The following is a 19305-nucleotide window of genomic DNA, read 5'->3' as shown; positions in this document are numbered from 1 at the left end:
TTTAAGTGTTCAGCCACACATCTCATTCTGTTTGGAGACATAATTGTGCATGGGTCCTCTGGGTGTGAGAGCCCCGAGAGACTTCTTGCACTAAATATTTTACTATACATTACTGTCTCTAGGTACCAGCAGTGTTTTTATGGGGTCAATCTGTCCAGTCTCCGCAGTGCAGCGGTGGATGAGTACTTTCGACAACCTATTGTAGTAAGTATTTTCTCTCTCTCTTGCCTATCTCATCCCCTCCATGAAGTTTTGCAATACCCTGTCTAGGAGAGCTCGAACCCTAGCTGTATAGCGTCGTTTGATTTGTGTACAGAACTTTGGCTTCCAGTGACCAGTTCTGTTAGAACCAGGAGCATCCCAGTCAGAGGTTAATTACTCTATGTACTATACCTGGCTTCCTCCTTCTGTCATGAATAACAGAAGTGCAGAGTTGTATGCCCCTGTGGCAGCTACTTTATATAGTATGCCAAACTGTCATGATTGATCCTAATGGCATTCCATCTCCTCCTTGCTTATCTACATTTACTGGTGTGAAAGCCAACAGAGAGATTGTTCAGAGGAGATGTGTTACGTGCTACCCTCTTGGAAGGAAATCTCTGGAACAGAAAGTGCAATGAGTTTATACTTAAAGTTTTTCCTCAAGGGGAAAGGGGGCAATGCAGCCTGCAGATTGTCTAGTTTCTAGGCCATCCTCCAGAAAAGCCCAGCTATCTTTGTGGCTTACCTGCCCCTATTCCCCCCATATCCCTATGTCCTTGGAAGCACGGCTCCCTTATAAGTATTTCTGTCTCCTTCACCTGCACCCTAATAGTAAATGAGGTTCTGACATTTGCTTAGCCAAAAGAGATGTTAGCATACAGATGAAACAGAGTTATTGTTACGTTGGGTGAGCTCCTGAGAAGACAACTTTTCAAAGCAAAGTTGCAATCCGAAGTGACTCTGCAAAATTTCAGGCAGGTCATAGGGCTGAATGCACTTGGGTTTGGCTTTGAAAATTAATACTTTTGAGCTCTCTTTAATTTAAACTGCCACTCTGTTTCTCCAGGGGTCACCACTTATGCCCATGTCAATCTGTTATGTGATCAGGACTCTGTACCAAGTTTGGTATACTATGTTTGAAAACCGTAACATGGATATCAATACAATAAATTCAAATGACCTAGTCTAGAGACCCAGAGTTTCCTCAGCTGCAGACATAAGCTCAGCATTAGCTGTTCGCCCCTTGTGCACCCTACTTAAAGAGGAAACCTAGCTTGTCCCTCTACCTTTCAGTTTGATTTCTCTCAAACCATCGCCACTACTGCCCTAGATTTACAAGCTGCTGATGATTTTTTGAAACAAACCTGTGTGGGTTTTGTTACAGAATTAAAAGAAAACTAGATTCCCAAAGCACTTTAGTTTTTACAACTTTCTAGTCATTGGTTTCTTGGCTACTTATCATTAAACCACTCATGTCTTGCCATTTCTAGTTTGTTTTCCTGGGTTTTAGGGATATTGGTGCCTTTCCAAAAGCATTAAACCTGTAAATTCCATGGTTTCACAGTTCTGAACAGTCCCTTCCTTGTCCACTGCATGTAAAGGTCTCTCTCTCTCCACCCAACTCTCGCGGGGTCAGAATCCTTAAAAGAGGCATTGCAGCTTTCAGCTGGAATTTGCTTTATACTTTTGTTTCTCCCTTCCCTCCTCTACTACACAAATTAAAACAAAATAAAAAAATCAAGCTGGTAACCAGCTTTCTATATAAAGACAACAGTTATTTTTTTTACATATGTTCCTATTTACTGGCTGCCTCAGAATAAGCCTCTTCAATTCTGTTCTCTGTCTTTGGCGTCAGGTCTGACTCCATTTGACTGAAAAATGGCAAAAAGTAACAAAATTCATTTTCCATTTAAATTTTGAGCTTTTCAAAAATTTGCCACCAGCCTAGGCTCAGGCACTCTGTGAGGTCTCTGCAGCTATTCAATCTAGCTCTCCAACATGCATGCATACTGTGCTGGTTATATCACACTTTCTGGCAGTCCACTAGAGAATGAAGCTAATCTGTAGAGGTAAAGCATGTCCTATATGATATATATGTATATGTAAAGATGTGTGCTTGGTTTATAAGTCTTTGTTTTCTTAATTTATGCTCTTCCATTAAGATCAATAATAAAGTGTATTATTAAAAACCGCACACAGTTGTTAAAAGAAAAAAAAACCCTGGGATGTTCCCTTTCCGCATACATATACTTCACTCCCCATTGGGACTCAGTTTTTAAATTCAGTGTATATCACAAGCAGAGTTTGTGCTAAGATTTTAGCATCAACTGGGAGTTTGTGGTCCATGGAGGGTCTGAATTAGTGGATGTGCAAAAAGAGGTGGGAAAAAGAGATGTTTTCAATTATGGGTGTACTGACTGCCCCTAGCCTGGTTACTATTCTGCATAATTAATTTTGATTCGCCTGTAGTTAACTCTTCATCATAGCTCCAGATTTCTCTAATTGGTCAAACATTGTACATGTGGTGGAGGAGTCCACATGAATTATTTGTGTGTTTGTTGATGAAAACAAAACAAAAAGTATTTTTATATGATTTAGCAGGGCCTTTAAAAAAGTTTTGTAACATAAGTGAGCTATCAAATGCATTAATTGCAGATAATAGTAATGTAAACCTGTCGAGTGTTTTTTAGAGACGTGTTAAAGAGAATGTGTCATTAAAATAAATAAAGATATCTTCTTTTTTATCAGATACCTAGTTTAGAAGGTGACAAGACAAAATGATAACATTTGTGACTTTTTCTCTCAGGACACTTTCGACATCAGAATTTTGATGGCTCGAACAGTGAAGTACACTGTTAACTTTACAGAAGCTGAAGAGGAAGATTTGCATAGGTTAGTATAGATCAGTGTCATATTCTTACTCAGCTTTTTAATTATTTGTGTTTTTAGAAGAAGCTGCTGGATCTGGCTGGAGCTGTGGTCCATGGAACATTACTTGCGTGGCTCTAGCAATGTACCAGAATTGTCACCTGCAGTGCCCTCTTACCCCCTACAACAGTGGCACATATGCAACATCAGGGATAGTAAATTCGTTCAGTGACTGGTATTGAGGCAGCAGGATTTTCATTAAAAGTAGTTTATTGGGAACGAACCTAAGAAAAGAAAAATCCCTCTAAAGAGGAGGGAAAATAATAGCTTGTGTGTTTATTTTCTTCAAGAAGAGTGACCATTTTGCAGGGTTGAGGATGACATTTACTGATATTTAGGAACATTCATGCCAAGATTCAGGCCATTGGGGAGATTAATTATTCATGGCACACATCCCTATTAGATAGGGCTTCTCATCTTCAGAGTTCTCTACAGAAATTCATTAATCCTTACAACCTGCCAGAGAGGGAGGTGAAAACAAGGCTTTGAAAGGTTTCCTTGGGCATCAGGAAAACTTTGAAGCTAACACCGAATCTGAATGGGAAAATGTGTGGTACACAGGTTGCCACCACTTGTGCCGAATTATGTGGCGATTTTGTTTATACAGACAGTCGCTGTGATATGCAGCCTGCTTGAGATTTGTATTAAAAATATGTATGGTTGAGAGATTCCATTTGAGTTCTCCTATTCTTGATGTTCTTTTAGCTTTTGTTTTTAATATTCAGTGGAAATTATGAGACTGAATGTGTTGCTGGCTCATTCAGCATCTTAACAATGCAGAGCCTTTTGTTTGACAAGCCTTAGAAAATCACTGCAATTTTGTTCTAGTTTTTATGATTATCCTGACTCAAGAATGTATTTTCTCTCTCTTTCAATAAGGTCTGTGGAAAATAGCTTTTGTACAGCTAAGTTACTAAAGCTTGATGGTGTAGAAACAACATTCGTAACAGCTCCTTTATTTTGTGCAGTACCTCCAGCACCAAGAAGATAAAATGCTGCGTGAATGAGGGGTCAGGGAAGGTAGTTGCTGTTTGGCTTTAGATTAATTAATTATAAAAGGCATTGGTGGAGTAGCCTTTGTACATGTTTTCATTCCTGTAAAGAGAGAGAGAGATTGGGTCAAACAAGTTCACTATAGAAATACATTATCTGTATACCAGGGAGCAGTGGTTTCTCTGTAGCACTATTTGCAGGGGCCAATTTCATCCTGGTGACAAACCAAGCCCCACTGTGCAGTCTACATACTGTGAAAGATTCCAATCCCTATTTGACTTGGTAACATCGCCACAAATCCCCTGTCCTACATGTCCCTCTCCTTTCTTGGAGAAACACTCTTCTTTAAATTATTCAGCCTAAAAAGGCTTAGCTGCACCTTATTAGCTTCCTAATGATGCTTCTTTGGCTGCCACCTGCTTCTAAATTTTTTGTTGAGGATTCCTCCCCCGAACTTTAGGCCACTGTGCAGCTTGACAGTCCCTAGGTACACGTCTGGAATGAGGTGTACCCTCCTGGAATAGGAGAACTTTCAGGTCTCTTCCAGGGAACACCACAGGAACTACAACAGACACAGATTCCTATACACATCTGCCAGGCTCTTTTCGATGAAATTCAGACCTCCCATAGTTCCAGTCTGAGTTGCAGTCAATTGTATTTTATGGCACAATAGCATGGTCTAGTGAGAGAGGATTGCTTCCCAGTTTTACCTGGTAAGTATGCTGGCTTGCTTCAGTGAGTCTCACAAGAAATATTTAGGTATGCTACCCATACCTTCCTCTAAACTGGTGAACATCACTATTCTGATTATTACCATTCCCTCCAAGTGTTAGTTTTATGGTTCATATTCCCAGGCAGAGATTTGAGTGTAGCTACTTAGCCAGTGATATGTTGTTCCCAGAAGTACTGCCTTACTTAGGCCACGTCTACACTACAGCATAAAATCGAAATTATTAAAACCGGTTTTATAAAACTGGTTTTATAAAATCGATTTTACGCGTCCAACTCAGGCACATTAATTCGGTGGTGTGTCCATGGTCCTAGGCTACCATCGATTTCCGGAGCTGTGCACTCTGGGTAGCTCAGTAAAAGAATGAGACCAATAACTTCGATTTCCGTCCACACTAGCCCTAAATCGATATAGTAATATCGATTTTAGGGTAACTCCTCTCGTTGGGGAGGAGTACAGAAATCGATTTTAAGAGCCCTTAAAATCGATTTAAAGTGCCTTGTAGTGTGGATGGGTACAGCGTTAAATCGATTTAACGCTGTTTAAATCGATTTAACACTGTAGTGTGGACCAGACCTTAGTGGTAATCCTGGAGGTGAAGTGAAGTCATATTTTACTGCCTGTGGGCTTAATTAGCAGCATGCTTGCCTCTGGTTCAGGAGTAAAGCTTCCAGGAAATATGACCCTCATCTAAATAGAAGTTTTTCTGCAAGAAAAGAGAGATTTTTAGTGGAGTTTTCTGTTAGTAAAATTTAAACATGTTTCAGGTCAACATTAATCTCTGCATCTGCCTGCACTACTGAGGGCCCGTTGGCACTTGTAGTTCCAGGTCTCTCATGGCCCCATTCTTTTCTATAGGACCTGCTCTCCAGCCAGACTATACATCCCATAAGGCACTACAGTCTGTCTGTCTGTGCACTGAGTTGCCATTTGCATCCTGGGAGTCCCATGGTTCAGGCAGATGCAGAGGCAAATATCGACTCAACTCAAAATGTAACATTTCACTGGGGGAGTGATGAAATTTTTATTTTAATTGAAAAGCTTAAATTAAGCCTTTCAACATTTAAAAAAAAAATTCCAGAACATTTTACAATATTTTTTTCAGAACGAGTTACGATATTTTGACTTTTTGTCCTGATTTGAGATGGGAAAAAGATGTTGAAATACCAGAATTTTCTGCAGGATGGAAATTCTGTTTTTTGATCAGCTTTATTTAGAAGGTTGAGTTCAAATTCCTTACAAAAAATTGAACTTCTGGTCAGTGCTGACTCTGCTGTAAGAGATTTTAGAAGGGATGAGAATCTATGTCTCTTCTGTTCCAGTGGCTGTTTTGGTGGTATCCCCAGGGAATCCACTTGTATGCCTAAACTCAAGCACATGCTTAAATCTTTTTAAGATTGTTGCCTTTAATCAGGGCCAGCTTTAGGAAGTGCGGGGCCCAATTTGAACATTTTCGGCTGGGCCCTTGCAAGGATGACTAAAAAAAAAAAGGCCTTTCATTTCTTCCATGTACTATTTACTTTCCATAACTATATAAATAATACAATTATATATTATGTACATTGCATCTCATATGCTGTTGATTGGTTATTATTTACTGCTGTTTCACATGTGTGAGTCCCCGCCACTCCCTGGGGGTGTGCACATGTGTGGGTCCCAGCTGCTCCCTGCCCCCCTCATTGAATCCCTGCTCCCTGCCCCCTTCAAGTGTGCAGGGTTACTGCCCTGGGAGCTGCAGGGCAGCAGTGTACATGGGGCTGGTTGGAGGCAGGGCAAGGGGTGCGGGGCTGGCTGGAGACAGGGGTGTGGGGTGGGCTGGCTTCAGGCAGGGCCGCAGGGGGGTGCAGCAGGGGTTGGCAGGGCTGGAGACGGGAGTGCGGGACTGGCTGGCTTCAGGCAGGGGGTGTGGCAGGGGTTGGCTGGAGACAGGGCAGGGGGTGCGGGGCTGGGTGCGGGCAGGACAGGGTGTGCAGGGCTGATGCGGGCAGGGCAGGGGGTGCAGCAGGGGTTGGCTAGAGACAGGGCAGGGGGTGCAGGGTTGGGTGTGGGCAGGGGTGTGTGTGGGGCTGGCTGGCTTTGGTCAGGGCTGCAGGGGGGTGTGGCAGGGGTTGGCTGGAGACAGGGCAGGGGGTGCGGGGCTGGGTGTGAGCAGGGCGGGCAGGGCAGGGTGTGTAGGGCTGGTGCGGACAGGGGTGTGTGTGGCGCTGGCTGGCTTTGGGCAGGGCCGCGGGGGGGTTGGCAGGGGCTGGATGTGGGCACGGGGTGCAGAGCTGGCTGCAGGCAGGGGGGCGGGGCTGGTGCGGGCAGGGCAGGGGGTGCAGCAGAGGCAGCTGGAGCCCCAGCCCTTTAAATAGCCCCTAAACCCCCCGCTATCCCAGGGCTCTGGGGGCTTTTTAAAGGGCCTGGGGGTCCCCTGCTTCTACCCTGTCCCAGACCTTTTTAAATAGCCGCAGGAGCCCTGGGGAATGTATAGGGGCGGCAGGGCTCCAGCGGCTCTTTAAAGGACCAGGGTGGCAGAGGCAGCTGGAGCCCCGGCCCTTTAAATAGCCCCCGGAGCCCCCCACAACCCCAGGGCTCTGTGGGCTATTTAAAGGGCCCGGAACTCCAGCTGGGAGAACGGGGCTACAGGGTAGGGTTTGCCACGCTCCGGCTGGAGTTCCAGCTGGAAGAGCAGGGCTGTGGGGCAGCCGCGCTCCTACGAGTGCTTTGGTCAGAGGAGCGGGGCCATGGAAGACTCCGGAGCAGACGACAGCCGGGGTAAAAAAAAAAAAAAAAAATTAAAAAGGCGCCTAAGGCGCTGGGCCCGATTCCCGGGAATCGGGCGAATCAGCCTAAAGCCGGCCCTGCCTTTAATAGTAGGTGAAAGCCTTTCATCATACAGATCTTTAATGAAAGTTTTGAGAAGTATGGCAGTGGTTGAATTTGAAACATTATTTAAAACTACTGTACAACCGTGTTAATCATGGGGAAAAAGAAAGCAGGTACAGAGAATCTCTCTCGTGTGCGAGCGTGCACACACACATGACTAGGACTGTTGTAGGTGTTATATAGTCCTACAAATAGCTTGCTGTCATTATTCTGGATTTATTGCTTCTGAGGAGTGAATTTCTGCAGCTGCTGTTAAAAATTTAACAAACTTTTATGTTTGAAAAACCATATTTGAGTATCCCTTATATTAAAAAACAAACAACTCCCTCCCCACACAGAAGTCTGGATTATTGTCTCAAAAATGCAGTAGCACTGGGTTAAGCTGCAGAGTGGCCTAACATTAGAGATGCTGAGCACTTGGATATTTCATTAGGATTTGCAGTTGTTCAGCGTTTCTGAAAATCATATGCTTCTAAATGATGTAAAAGAATTATCCAGTGTAATTTTTTTAACTGATTTTATCTGGAATGTGACCATTCAAGCACACATTGTTGTGGTAAAGGTAGAAGTGTGGAAAACACCACCAGACAGGTTTCAGTAGAATGTTTCTGTTGGAATTTTTTCTGCACTATGTTCGTATGTTAACCTGGCAACATTCTAGTTTTCCTCCTGCAGAGTGGAAATCCCCTTCGTTTTCCAGATGATGCAGTCCGGACTAATCCATGGCCTGGCTTTTTGGTTTGACGTGGCATTTGTGGGATCACTGTATGTATTTTTTTAATCATTCCCATGAAACATTAAATGCAGAAAAAATTGCCTCCTTATTCATGCAGGAAGGTGTGCTCTTACTTTAATGTTGGACTTGTTGTGTTATTCCCAGTAGGTAATGCCTTGTTGAGGTAGCAACCATGGGAATGACAACACAGCAGTGACAGCCTTGCGCAGTTTGTGCGTTGAGGTTGTTCCCTGTTACCTTATCTGTGGTATGTTCAGGAATTGTGATAGTTTGGGATTTTTAAGTATTTTTCTCTTAGGTGCCATCCCTGTATCTTTCTGCACAAAACCAACTCCTTAATTACTGTCTTATTTGAGTGTAACTGTTCAGTGTTATGGGGAAGAACAGGAACATTGCTGTAATTGTTCACTTTGGGCTTGGTCTTTCTTGCGGGGGCCAGAGGCATCTCAAGACAGCAGCTGGGACCTGCTTTGCTTGGTATTCTGGAATTAGTATTCTGGAAAGTAAGTGGTGAAGCTGCACGGGGAAAAGAAAAGTAAACTTCTCTACATCAGAGAGAATGTCATCCTAAATCTAACAAAAGAAAGCATGTCCTATGGGGGATGGGATTTTTCTTTCATATTAAATAACTTGATAAGAGAATTGGAAACATCTTCAGGAAATAAAGAATTATTACCAGACCACAGGAAGCTAAGTCTTTAATTATTTGATTTTCTTTTTGTTTTTATTAATAAATACCCTTCATCAGCCAGATATAAGGCTCACTGAATAAGGATTTTTCTAATAACATTACATTCCTTCTTTTCTTTTTCCCTTTTTTTTAAAGTAGTAGTTTACTATAGAACTCAAATGTTACTGGCAAGCGGATATGGAATAGAGACTATGTTTAGCCCCACGTGGCACAAAGCAGCAGAGAAAGTTTCCAGTTATGTGGTAGCTGATTGAAGCATATCAACCAAAGAAGCCTCCATTTTGGTGTAGAATGCAGCACCCTGTCTGCTGACCATCATAGGCTGACAGGAGTGGAACTTTGATCATGCATCAGATAACCATTTAAATATCAAGTCATGTTTAAATTCCTGTTCTTAGTATTCAGAGCTCTCAATGGGCTGGATGGAGGATATCTCACAGGCTGCCCCCATCTTCACAAACACAGTCTCCTTAGAGACTTATGGAAATCTCATTGGCCTGAGGCATGAAAGCTGGAAACAGGACATTCTCAATGGGTGGTCCTCTGCAGGGAGACTCCTTGCCACAGTTTAAAGGAAAGGCCACAAATTTTACTATTTTCAGGACAGTCCCATCTCTTTGCTATCATTTCCCTTAATTAGATCAACAGAAAAAAACAGAGGGAAGATAGGGGAGAAATGAACATCCTAAGTCCTGGAAATAGAGAGAATAGAGAATACAGGTCCTGTAGGGAACATCTGTTTTGAATTGACATTGGCTAGGTGCACGGATACCAGTGTTACAAACACATTATAAATTAGAATAGACACGTAAGTTGTTACATTTGAAGCCTCGCCTTCATCATGGACCAAATCCACAGATGTTTGATTGTTCTTTGAAGGCAGATGGGTATTTTAAAGTTTTAAAAACAGCAACAAAAATCAAATAAGATCCCTTCAGAATCAGTCACCATGCAAGTTTAACACACATTTCCTCTGGCTTTTTAACACAAGGAATAGTGTCCACTAACTAATAACAGTTTATGAATGAAGGAAAGAGGACTGGAGGAATAACTGAATTCCTTTTTCGTTCTATCCTTCCTGCCTTTCCTGCTGTTCCCACTTAGACAAACTATATCAATAATAATCTTTCCACTTTTCCCTTATGGAAAAAATAAAACGCCCTCTCCCTCTTTTTCTTTCAATATCCATTTCATGGGTTTCCAGGGAGCTGTTTTACAAAATGCTGTTTCAGTAAGAAGAAGGGGAATAGGAAGAAAGTCCCTCAAATTAGAAAAAATAGCACTTATCTGACATTAGAAAGCAATAACCTCCTTCCCAGCAGGACTGCATGAAGCCCAGCTGTGATGTTACTTCTGGAGGAGAAGTTGAAGGCCTCAGGGCAGCTATTGAGTGCTTTTTAATTCAGTTGCTGCCTACAAACCTGCTGAGCATGTATGCCCTGATGCATGTCTGCCCATTTCCCATCCTTCAGATGCAGGATCGAACCTTAATTATGTGGGTCTATCATCTAAATGTGAGAAGGGAAGAGATATGGAGGTAAATCAGTGACACTTATAAATCAAGAATTTAGCACTTTGCACAACTGATTTGTAAGTAGTTTAAAGTATATAAATTGTGTTGCTTTCTAATACAACAAATGAGAAGGAGCCTATGTATTGGGTTTTTTGTTCTTTTTTAGGGTAACTGTTTGGTTGTCAACTGCTCCGACAGAACCTTTAACTCACTGGTATCAAGTACGCTGCCTCCTTCAGACTCCCCTCTTTGCCAAAGAAGGGGAAACTCTCTCAGGGAAAGTCCTGTTTGTAGCGAATAAACGGTAAGTGGCAAAGCAACTCCAGGAGACGTCTCATTGTAGTGTGCCTCTGTTGCTGAGGTTCTCCAAAATGCTACACCCAGTAGGGTAGTCAGTAGTATAGGGAGGGTAGAATCAGGGATACAAATGCACAGTCTAGAAAGCTGGGGAAATGGAAAAATCAGGCTGCACTGGGTCTGTTTTAGTGCTTCAGATCTCTACATCCAAGACTGCAGGGTATAAATTCACCCTTCATTGTGGTGCCCAAAGGAAACACGTCTTGCCAAAATATGGAAGGCGTATTTCAATGTATCATGGGGAGACTGGAAAAACTACTAACTGAATGTACATCTGCCAAATGACTTGATTTATCAACCAATTTAAAGATCAGATCAGCTTTCAGTGCCTATAAGCATCTGTCTATCCACACAATCCCAAATTTAGCACAGCAAAATTGATTTTCACTGAAGGAAAAACATTGTCAGAAACAGCATGTTCATTGGTTTGAAGTGCACACCTGTCCCAGTTTGTCAGTGGTTTTTGAGATACCTTATTATGCATTCATCACCCTCATTTTTTCAATGCAACATTTTTCCTCTGCAGATTTTGAATATTTGTATTTTGTCTCTTAGTGACTCTTGTGTTAGGGACAAGTAAAGCGGAGGTGGTGCTATATCCTTACTAATTTTCACTTCTGAAAAGGATTTCCTATGGATGCACTTTTCCCTGTTTACGACGCTACTCATATATCACTGAGACACAACCTTCCCTTTTTAGTGTGGCTAGTGAAGAGGATGATTCTCTAAGGAGTACGTTTTTGTCAGAACAGATTTAGTTAGCTGCATTCCTACTCTTTTGCTGTCAATGGGAGTTGAGAACCATCACCCTTGTGCTCTGCTATGAAAACATTCCCTGAAGAGACTGGTTTGCACTGCTGATTCATTTCAATCTAGCACACCTGCATGTATGTGTGCTTGTAACTGAAAGCAAATGTAGAAATGTGAATCATTGTGGTGTTGTTGTTTAGCTCTGCATATATGCCATATGAGTCCAGAGTGTTCCCATAAGATCAAAAATGGTAGAAGCACTCTCAAAGCACTTCATTCACACCTGCAATAAATGCCCAATGTGGGAATATTTCCAGTTTCCAAGCTTTTGGGTTAGGAGCTCTTCTTAAGGGCGATAAATAACACAAGTCACAATACATCCCTTTCAAAAGTAAAAAGTATCAGTTACTAAATGTGTAAAGAGAGAACCAGTGTGCTGCACTAAGTGACCATACAGCTGCTCCTGTATTTTCATAGTAGTATAGTCTTCCTTGCAATTCTGCCTTGGCAAATGAACTGTAGTAAGCTTTCTGGAAGTTCCAGTGTATCTTGACTTTCTTTGATGGATTTTTGGCCCAGCGTCTTTAGTAATTTTGCTGGATTAAGGATTTAAGGACAGGGTTTTATATTTATGGCAAAGATTAGATGAAAGTATAGGTAGAAGCAAACTTGACACTTAATGAATCCTTAAAATTGATTCTTATTATCTATTTAGATTTTTAATACAGACTTGTCACTATGGTCTCTGAATGCCTGTCCACATCCACTCTGTTTATACATGTGCGTGTGATTGGCCGTGTATGTGTGGCATATGTTCTGCAAATCAGGGTGGATAAAAATCAGTGATTTAAAAAAAATCACATGCTTTTATTTACATTAAACACATATTTCTTTTTGAAAATAAACCTGTTTTAAATTGACAGCTTGTGTTAAGTCCAAAATTTACTATAATTTATTAAAGTCATTTAAATAATTTTGGAAGTCTGTTGCATCAGTGAGCTTCCTTCAAAATGTAATGGGTTAAAGGGGGCTTCTTTTTCAATTATATATAGAATCAGGGAGAAAACAACTTAAATTTAAAGGTCCACTCAAACTTTATATATGTCACAGTATCATATACTGTACTGCATTAAGTTTCTGTATTGCTTCAGTCTTTACAATAGAGCAAATGATGGTATTTTACATTTTTCCACATTTAAGTACTTCCAGTTTCTGTTACGCAAAAGAGTTTTTGCCTTAGTTACTTTTAGTTTCATGGTAGCTTGAAGGTTCAGTGAGATTATCTTCTTCATTTAGACTAGTTCGTTCAAAGTTGAGAAACTGACTGGGAGCTGAAAAGGCAGGAATGCTTATTTTCTTCTTCCAGTCTGTGAATAAAAGCCTGGCGGGAGAAGATGAGATCTATTAATTCTAAAAACTTGAAGGCCATGAAACTAGATTTTCAAAGATATTTACGTGTCTAAAGATGCAGATAAGTGTCTAGCTGAATTTTCAAAAGCATGTAAGCAGGTTAGGCACTTATGAAAATACTACTAGCGCCTATTTAACATATGTAGGTGCCTAAATGCCTTTGTAAATATGGCATATGGTGACCAGAAACAGTCTGTCAACTCACTAACTACAGTTAATTCTTCGTTTGTTTAATAAATCAGTTTGAAATGCAAATAATTTTGATAAACTTAGTTTTGTTTTTATGTATCCAGCACATTTAAGGCTGGTTTATTTAATTACTGAAAAATAATTTTAAAATGCTGGTTTTGTACATTTTTAATAGGATTTAATAGATGCATTTGGATGGAAAGTGGAATTTAGTACAAAAATCATCTCGTAAATAAGAAATGTCTCATTCACTGTTTTCTAACACAATAAAAACTGTAAAAACGCATAATGTGAACATTCATATGTGTAACTATGTAAGTGCTTGAATAAATTTGTGCAGATACACTATATCTTCCTGGTTAGCAAAAAGAAGTACCAAATTTAGTTTAAAGGCTAAATTTGATTGCAAATCAACATGCAAACCAACAGTGAGAATGAACCTTTCTTTAGTAAAATCACTAAAAAGTATAAATGCAAACCGTGATTTAAATCAAGGTTTCCTGCTTGCTGATTTAAATCAATCCATCCTGCAGAAAATAAATATAAAATCATATGCATATACCAACTGAACCATTGTCAACTGACAATAATAAAGATTTCCCCAACTCCATAGAAATTTAGATCACTCTTCTCAGAAAGAGCATGAGTAAATTGATAATTAAGGTCTTCAACGTGCCCTAGAGTCAATAAACTGTCCCTACTAGACTAATGAGGGTACCCTGTCTACAGCACCAATACATACAAAAATAGAGGCTGGTTGCTAAAGAGTGCCGATTTCAGCTGCACAGAGAGGTGGTCTTGAAGATTTACATGACCCAAATGATACAAGACTTTATACGTTAAAAGCAACATATTGAATTGCATCAGGTAATGAAGTGGAAGTCCGTGTGGTCCATGGAGCATCAATGTAATCTGTTCCGTCTGAGGGAGAGCAAGCAACCGCATTCTGCACTAGACAAAGTTTCAAAATGCTCTTGAAAGATACTGTCATATACAATGCATTGTAATTATCCATTGTGGATGTTACCAAAGCATACATAATTGGAAGGTTTTCACGCAAAAGGAAAGGTCAAACCTTCTTGCCAACCAAAAATGTATTAAGGCACCCTTGGCCACCTCTGCTCTCTGGGCAGCCAGAAGCAATCAAGGACTGCATAGAGTTCATAGATCCAATCCAATCCAATCTAACCAATCCAAGGTTAGAAGGGACCATTGTGACCATCTAGTCTGACCTCCTGAATAACACAGGTCATAGAACTCCCCTAAAATAATTCCTAGAGCAGATATTTTAGGAAAACCTCCAACCTTGGTTTAAAAATTGTCATGATGGACAATCCACCACAACCCTTGGTAAATTGTTCCAATGGTGAATAGCTTTCACCGTTAAAAACATATGCCTTTGTGACTGTGGTCGCTGGAGGGGCTATACTGAGAATGCTCAATCAGGACCAACTCCAAAGAATAAGAAAGATGATCCCCAAAACTGGTGGTTTATTCTTATAATTAGATTCACCAAGCCAATAACAAAGCAGTTACAGTGATATCTTATTGGTCACCATTAGCTAAAATACAGTTCCCTTTAAGCAATCCAGCCTTTGGCTCTCACCCGGACAGCCCAGTTTATATATTGAGGTTTATTTAAAACCTTATTCACCATATATAAAGTTCCACCAGCCCCAAGAGATCAGACACGTTACCCACCAGGTCAGTGAATATTTCAGATCTTACTCAAATACACGTTTACAGCCAATTCTTATTAGCTAAATCTACGATATATTAAAAAAGAAAAGAGAGTTACTGTGGTTGAAAGGTCATTATATATGTATAGATATAGATATGAATAAAGTTCTTAGGCCTATTTCATACAGACATAGTGAACCTGCTAATTTGTAGAAGTCCTTCCAGAATCAGTTCAATGGGTTATAGTCCAATAGGCAGTCTATGTGCAGAGTTTGTTCAAATTCTTCCATGAGAAATTGCAGGGCTAATCTAGAATAAACGTGGAGACCTCAGTCTTACAGCTTGAACTTCCCCGGACAAAGTTTAAGCAGATCTGAGATATAACAGAGTTGAGCCCTAAGTTTCCTTTATAGTTCTCTAGCAGGCTGATTGCCTCTTGACAGCAGACATCACAGCAAGGGCCTTCCCAGATGAAGAAGAGGGATTGTATGTTGTTGCTTTAAAGCTTAACTTCGATTTCCTATGTATACCCAGGAACACTAGTAGTATTAATTAACATAAGGCAATTAGCCATTCAAACTATCAAGGCATTCCATTATGGCATAGACAATTTAAGCTGAAGACAATGTAAGTAATATTATTTCCTTCAATATCTTACATCTTTGATCTTAAAGTTGACTGAACCATATGCGTGCATAATATAGTGTAATTAAGACAAGAAAGGGAATTCGCATCCACAAACTAATCTGGTTACACTGTTAACTTCTAACAAGATATAGGTAAACACAAATACAATTAGTATCTATTCTTAATTCTCTAACAATACAGGCCTACATGTTAACTTGTAGTCAACTTAACATGGCTTTGAGAACTATCTACAAGGGATGGCCTTGTTTACCATTTCAATACTTTTCTCATATGTCATTAAAAGGTTGCTTTAGATCACCCATCTGCTAGGTGCTTAATCCTAACTGGTTCAGTGTCCCAGCCTTATTTCCAGTCTGATTTTAAAAATTTCTCCTGATTTCCAGTCTGGAAACCCACTCAGTCATGGGGTAGATACCTCCCTGTCATCATTGCCACCATTTTATATCTGGTCTATCACTGCACACAGTTGGTCTGGACTATTCACATGGCAGCATTTCTCTCCAGTCTTTCTGTTCAGCTGGGCAACATTCTGAGGGCTCAATTTACCCTAATTCTACAAATTTTACTCCCCATATCAGCAAGAGGAAGAAACTTGCCTCTGAAGGAAGACAGTGTTTGTACTGCTGCCTTCCCTTGGCGGATCCACCAGGGGAGAGTCGCTTTAAAGCAAAATCATAATCCCATAAAAGCACAGGTGATAGCGGAGATGCTAATTCATCTCTTGCCTCTATCTGCCCTGGTCATACTCCCCTCTTGTCTGGTTTCACTCACTTATGGGGCTGCACTAGTTGGCAGTTTACCCACTAGCAAAGATGGGGTTGTGGATAATTTATGCCACCACAACAATGTAGGGGAGGATTTCCGCTGTCCTGGGTTATACCAGTGCAGCCCAGGACTGTATTAAGCCATGTTTCTGATGTCCCCACTAATAGAGAGACAATGTGGGTGAGGTAATAGCTTTTATTGGACCAACTTTTGTTGTAAGAGAGAGAAACTTTCGAACTTACACCACTCTCTGTGCAAATTCAAAAACTTGTCTCTCCTTCCCACAGAAGTTGGTCCAGTAAAAGATGTTACCTCACCCACCTTGTCACTTTAATATCTTGGCACTAACACAGCTACAACAACACTGTCCTCACTATCGACCAACTGGAACTGCTTCTAGCAGGCCAATCAGCATGGCTGCTGGTTCCTCCAGCTCTTCCACAGAGTCCTCTGTCTCCTGCTCAGGGCAGCAGTCCTCTGTGACAATCATTCTTTTGCACATAGATGCAAAAATACATGCACAAGAATACAAATAGTGCATATCTTCAGAGGCAGTAGCAAGTGAAAAAAATATGCCAACATCTAAAAATAATTCCTTCAGTTTTGGGCTTGTCCTCAGCCTCCCACTATGGAAAAAAAATTAAATAGTGACTCACACCAGGAGAAAGAGGGTTTAAATTAAGTTGAAAAGTGGTTCATCAACTTGAATTAGTGCTGTGAACCCTAAAACCGGTTTGAGTTTTGTGGAAAATAGAAACTCTGTGAGGTTCTAGGTGGTTCTGCGACATGAAAACAAACCTGTAGTAATACCAATACTCAATGCAGAATGCCCTGAGCATTTCCTGGGTCTTAATGACAAGCTAGACTGTTGCTGCCTAGAGATAAAGGGTAAGATTTTTATTCAGAAATTTGGACACAAATTGAGCTTTTGGACTGGCTACCAACGGTGTCATCTATAGTAATGATGCACTTATCTTTACTGTTTATCTTACTTGTATGTGTAAATTCCATTTCCTATCAACAAGTCCCTACAGAAAATGCATTTCTAGGTGATTGCACTCGGGTGGCTAAAATTATTTGGCCATTTATTTTGTACTACCACTCAATGTGTGGTACACTCACCAAGAAAAACACTGCCTTGCATATTGTAATGATCAAATAATGATATTTACTGCATTTTTGGTCAACAAAATTCATTTCTGAATGTCAGCTTCAGTGCAATGAATGCATATTATGCAGCTTCTTTTAGATGTTGGGTCCTAAGTCATCCAGGCACTTTTGTACATTTTACCAATTGGCTGTGAATAAGGAATTAATTTAGTCAAGCATGTATGAAATCGGAGGTATTGATCCCCTTGCATTTTACATGTACCAAATACTTGCAACTCAAACACTAGGTATGCTGACAATGTCACTATTTGACTTCAGATGTTACCGATATAATTGTAGATCAGTTATGTTGTCTTTTTTGTACTTTTTATTTTTGATACAGACAGAGTTACGACATTCAGATTGTGGCTGTGGTGGACCAGACAGGCTTTAAATCTGGTAACATCCTTGATTTAAAGAATCCATTTTTTAGGTAAGAAATGTTCTTGGCTAAAATACATCATCATTATTAATATAGTGAAATATAGGGTAGGGGAGATCTTGTCTCAGAAATACATCACTTTTGCTGGCTGTTTCTGAAATTACAGGCTATTTATTTTTGCAGATACTAGGGAGAGACAACTGCAGGTTAGCATTTGGCCATCGCTATACACTTAGCAGCAATTGTGCTTTTTTTCTTTCTGAGGAGGAAAAGGCAAGGTTTAAAAAACTCTCCATTAAAACAGGTACAACAAATTAACTTCAATGCACTCTCCGTAAATGAGGCCATAAAAATAAATATTATAGCCAACAACCAACTCCCTCCCCACACAGATACGGAATTCTATTGAGACTAAAAATGTCAGCACTAAAGTTGAGTGCTAATACTGTTTTTTTGAGACCAGGAACACAACTAACAAACAGTGGTATTTTCTTATCTTTAATTTGAATATCGGTCTCCTCACAGTTAGGCAGTATTACATGTACATTTTACTAAAGAATTACAAGGGAAAACTATGTGCAAGCCCCTTAATCATCTAGTGCTGTGACTGAGCACAGCAAGTCTGTCGCACAGAATGTGGTGGTGAATTTTTTGGTGCCAATTTACGCATAGAATCAGTTGCACCTTTCAGCCATGTGACTCATCGCTGTGAATCATGAGAACTCTGCAACTTCACTGAGATTAGATGCTGGTGCCAAGCACTCACCTTCCTCTGTAAAAAACCATGTGGAAAGAACCACTTTCCCCAGCCAGTTCAGTGGGCTTTTCTTGGGCTACTCTCTGCTGCATAGTTCCCTTTGGGGAAAGTTGCCAGCTGGCGAGCAGAACAGCCAGGAAGCAGGCCCATCAACTCTCACAGAGGGCAGAGATCAGCGGCAATCACAGCCTGTCCATTCCTACAGACAGCAGCAACAGTGCCAGCTGCAGAGCACCTGGTGGGTTGCAGTTGGCCCACATCCCTTTTGTAGTATTGCTACTTAGGGAAACAGTAATTTAGGACATTTGAAGTAGTTGACTTTTTGGGAGCCAAACTCATAGTAGGTATGAAGAGAAGTGACTGAAGTAATGAGGGATGTTATTACACAGCCGCCGATCCTCTCCAGGCACTCATTTCTTCCTTCATGACCCAGTTTCCAAGGGCTTCCTGTTCATTTTGGGGCATGCTGGCTGTCTGCTTTCCACTCCACAAATCTTCAGGAGGGCTGCTTCCAGAATCTGTAAAGCTATTTTGGAAGGTGGTTTGGGAGGCAGTGGCTGGTTTCTGAGGCAGTTGCCACCTTGCCTTTTCCTCCTTGTCACACATTCACACTGCAGCAGCAGGAACGTAAAGAATTGATAGACTAATAGAAATGGTGGAATTGATTTTTCTAGGGTCTTTTCAAAGGTGCACATGGGAAATGGGGTTTCCCTATTTCATTACGTGTTTCCCACATTAATTAGACTGACATGACTCCTTTGTAAGCCTTTCAAGGCA

At 40.8% G+C, this 19305-nt stretch overlaps 1 protein-coding gene across 5 annotated transcripts in view; it reads left to right on the top strand.

Moving 5' to 3' along the window:
* LOC115653590 (histone-arginine methyltransferase CARM1-like) overlaps window positions 1–19305 on the top strand; it is a 136243-nt gene that overhangs the window by 109737 nt on the left and 7201 nt on the right. For 3 of the 5 annotated variants that reach the window (XM_030567046.1, XM_030567050.1, XM_030567048.1), the window contains 5 exons: window positions 123–204; window positions 2789–2874; window positions 8177–8266; window positions 10608–10745; window positions 17733–17822. In XM_030567046.1, coding sequence (XP_030422906.1) covers window positions 123–204; window positions 2789–2874; window positions 8177–8266; window positions 10608–10745; window positions 17733–17822 — 486 coding nt within the window. Of the gene's footprint in view, window positions 1–122; window positions 205–2788; window positions 2875–8176; window positions 8267–10607; window positions 10746–17732; window positions 17827–19305 lie in introns of those variants that run through there. The other 2 variants (XM_030567049.1, XM_030567047.1) reach the window with 1 other exon arrangement.

The sequence above is a fragment of the Gopherus evgoodei genome, chromosome 6 (genome assembly GCF_007399415.2).
Source record: "Gopherus evgoodei ecotype Sinaloan lineage chromosome 6, rGopEvg1_v1.p, whole genome shotgun sequence".
In the NCBI taxonomy this organism is placed as follows: domain Eukaryota; kingdom Metazoa; phylum Chordata; order Testudines; family Testudinidae; genus Gopherus; species Gopherus evgoodei.
The sequence above is the reverse complement of the archived record's forward strand: the minus strand, read 5'-3'. Positions and strand labels throughout refer to the sequence as shown.